The sequence below is a fragment of the Cryptosporidium ryanae genome (assembly GCF_009792415.1).
Source record: "Cryptosporidium ryanae isolate 45019 chromosome Unknown contig_123, whole genome shotgun sequence".
NCBI classification, from domain to species: Eukaryota; Apicomplexa; class Conoidasida; order Eucoccidiorida; family Cryptosporidiidae; genus Cryptosporidium; species Cryptosporidium ryanae.
Genome location: NW_027125522.1, coordinates 1 through 1,946, shown reverse-complemented (window position 1 = coordinate 1,946; position 1,946 = coordinate 1). Strand labels below are relative to the sequence as shown.

The 1,946-nt window shown below is 45.7% G+C and overlaps 1 protein-coding gene across 1 annotated transcript; it reads left to right on the top strand.

The window, feature by feature from the left end:
• Window positions 1-22: 22 nt before the first annotated feature.
• FG386_000263 (uncharacterized protein) lies at window positions 23-1,902 on the top strand (the record flags this gene model as incomplete). The annotated part of the gene is made up of 2 exons (XM_067339606.1): window positions 23-1,479; window positions 1,596-1,902. Coding segments are annotated over 2 exons (1,764 nt in total), but the record flags the coding sequence as incomplete, so codon positions are not given.
• Between the last annotated feature and the right edge of the window lie 44 nt (window positions 1,903-1,946).

The following is a 1,946-nucleotide window of genomic DNA, read 5'->3' as shown; positions in this document are numbered from 1 at the left end:
CTTTGTCGACGCTAATTTGGAGAGATTTTTGCCTATATATAACAACATAATCGATTCTATTCATAAAATGAGAGTTAAAATTCAAAGCAAAATAATATACGAGAACGAAAACAGAACAAGGATGACGGACATTCCCTTTATTTGGATGAATATAGTCCAAAGATACCAAATAGTCAATTCCTGGAACAAGCTAAAGGACTTCATTCTCAGGGGATATAGGGACTTGTATCCATATTATTTGAAGCAAGTTGAGGGTTCCAAAACTTCTACTGATTCCGCTAAAAACGCCTCTATGAATGCGGATCCCAACTCTAAAAGTGACTCATTGAAACCGAATATGCAACTAGCCTTGACTAACGTGTGTTCTGTGTGTTTTAACTGGGAAACAGATACCCTAAAGCCTTTCGTTGAATGCGTTAGATGCGGTATGGTTTCCCACGTAGGATGTTACGGAGTGAATATCCCGTTAAATGAGCTGTTGGACTTTTACGGTTGGTTATGTGATAGATGCGAACAGGAGAAGAAACAATTGGGAACTCAGTATTTAGTGGCCTTCAATCCTGGAAGCGTTACCTGTATGTTGTGTTCGCACTCTGGTGGAGCCTTTAAAAGAACGAGTGTGGAGGGAGAGTGGGTTCATTTGGTTTGTGCCATTTGGCACCTTCCCTTGGTTGTTTGCGAGGATTGGAAGAATTTGAGCAATTGGAACTTGGAGCGTTTGAGGAGGAGTTGGACCAACAAGAAGAGCCTTAAACAGAACAGGAAGAAACTCGTGTTGAGTTATCTTGGAAGCAATTACTCGGAGAAGAAGCAGAACGGCTCTGCCGCTGCAACAGGTATTGGAGGAGGAGGAACTGCAACAGCAGCGGGTGGCGGTTGCTGTGTTAGTTCCGGTAGCGACAGCAGCCACTGTAGGCTTAACTGTGAGGGCGATAAAAAGACGAAAGACGTGTCTCAAACTGCCGATTCCCTTGAAAACCAGAAGAAGAGCGGAAACAACACGTCTTTTGGCGAGAGGGAGGCTGAAAAAAGCGAGGATACCTTTAGCTCAGCTAAGGATAAAGATGGAGAGCGAGAACTTGTAAGTGAGGACGAGGAGCCTTACGATAGTTGTGTGTATTGCAAAAACAACAACACGCTCGGACTCGTTTCTTGTTGCCACAGTAATTGCTCAAAGGTCTATCACCCCGTGTGCGGTTGGCTGAACGGGATTTTTGTAGATGTTGACGAGGAGCCGGATCGGCTGAGAGGCGAGAAACTGGTTGAGTACATCCAGGGATGGAGAAACGTGCAGGACGAGGCGCTCAGGATGGTCAGCATTAGAAGCTACTGCAGAGATCACAGAGAAGAGCTGAAAACGGCCTTGGATGACCAGACGATTGGCCAGATGACGAAGGAGGCAGTTATGGGCGAGGAAATTGGTCTCAGAGAAAGGAGGTACATCAATAGGGACATGTTTCCTGAAATATTTAACAGCAAGTATAATCAAAAATCCTGCNNATTTCACGTTCTAAGACGTGGGATTCAGACACAAAGAACAATATGAAGAAGAGCGGCTTTGAGATAAACAGGCAAAACCACGTATACTACCGCAGCTCGTTGACAGTTGACAAGTACGACAAGGATGTTTGTAGTATCTGTTTGAAAAACGATCCAAGTGATTATCCGCCGACAACCTTGTTTAACAGCAGTGACGGTGCCAAGGAAGGCAACATTGTAGCCGAGAGCTTCGATCCAGGACTTATGAGTTGTCGTTGCTGCGGTCTAACGGTGCATTGGAGTTGCTACGGAGTACCGGAGGGGCTGGAGAGATTCGAAGACTTTCTTTGTCAAACTTGTCAAGTCGGCGTTAGACCAGAAAGGGTTTCCTGCGTTTTGTGTCCGAGAATGGGAGGAGCACTGGTCAGGGCCCAAACTCTACCTTATTCTCCGGTTAGTGGGGGGGG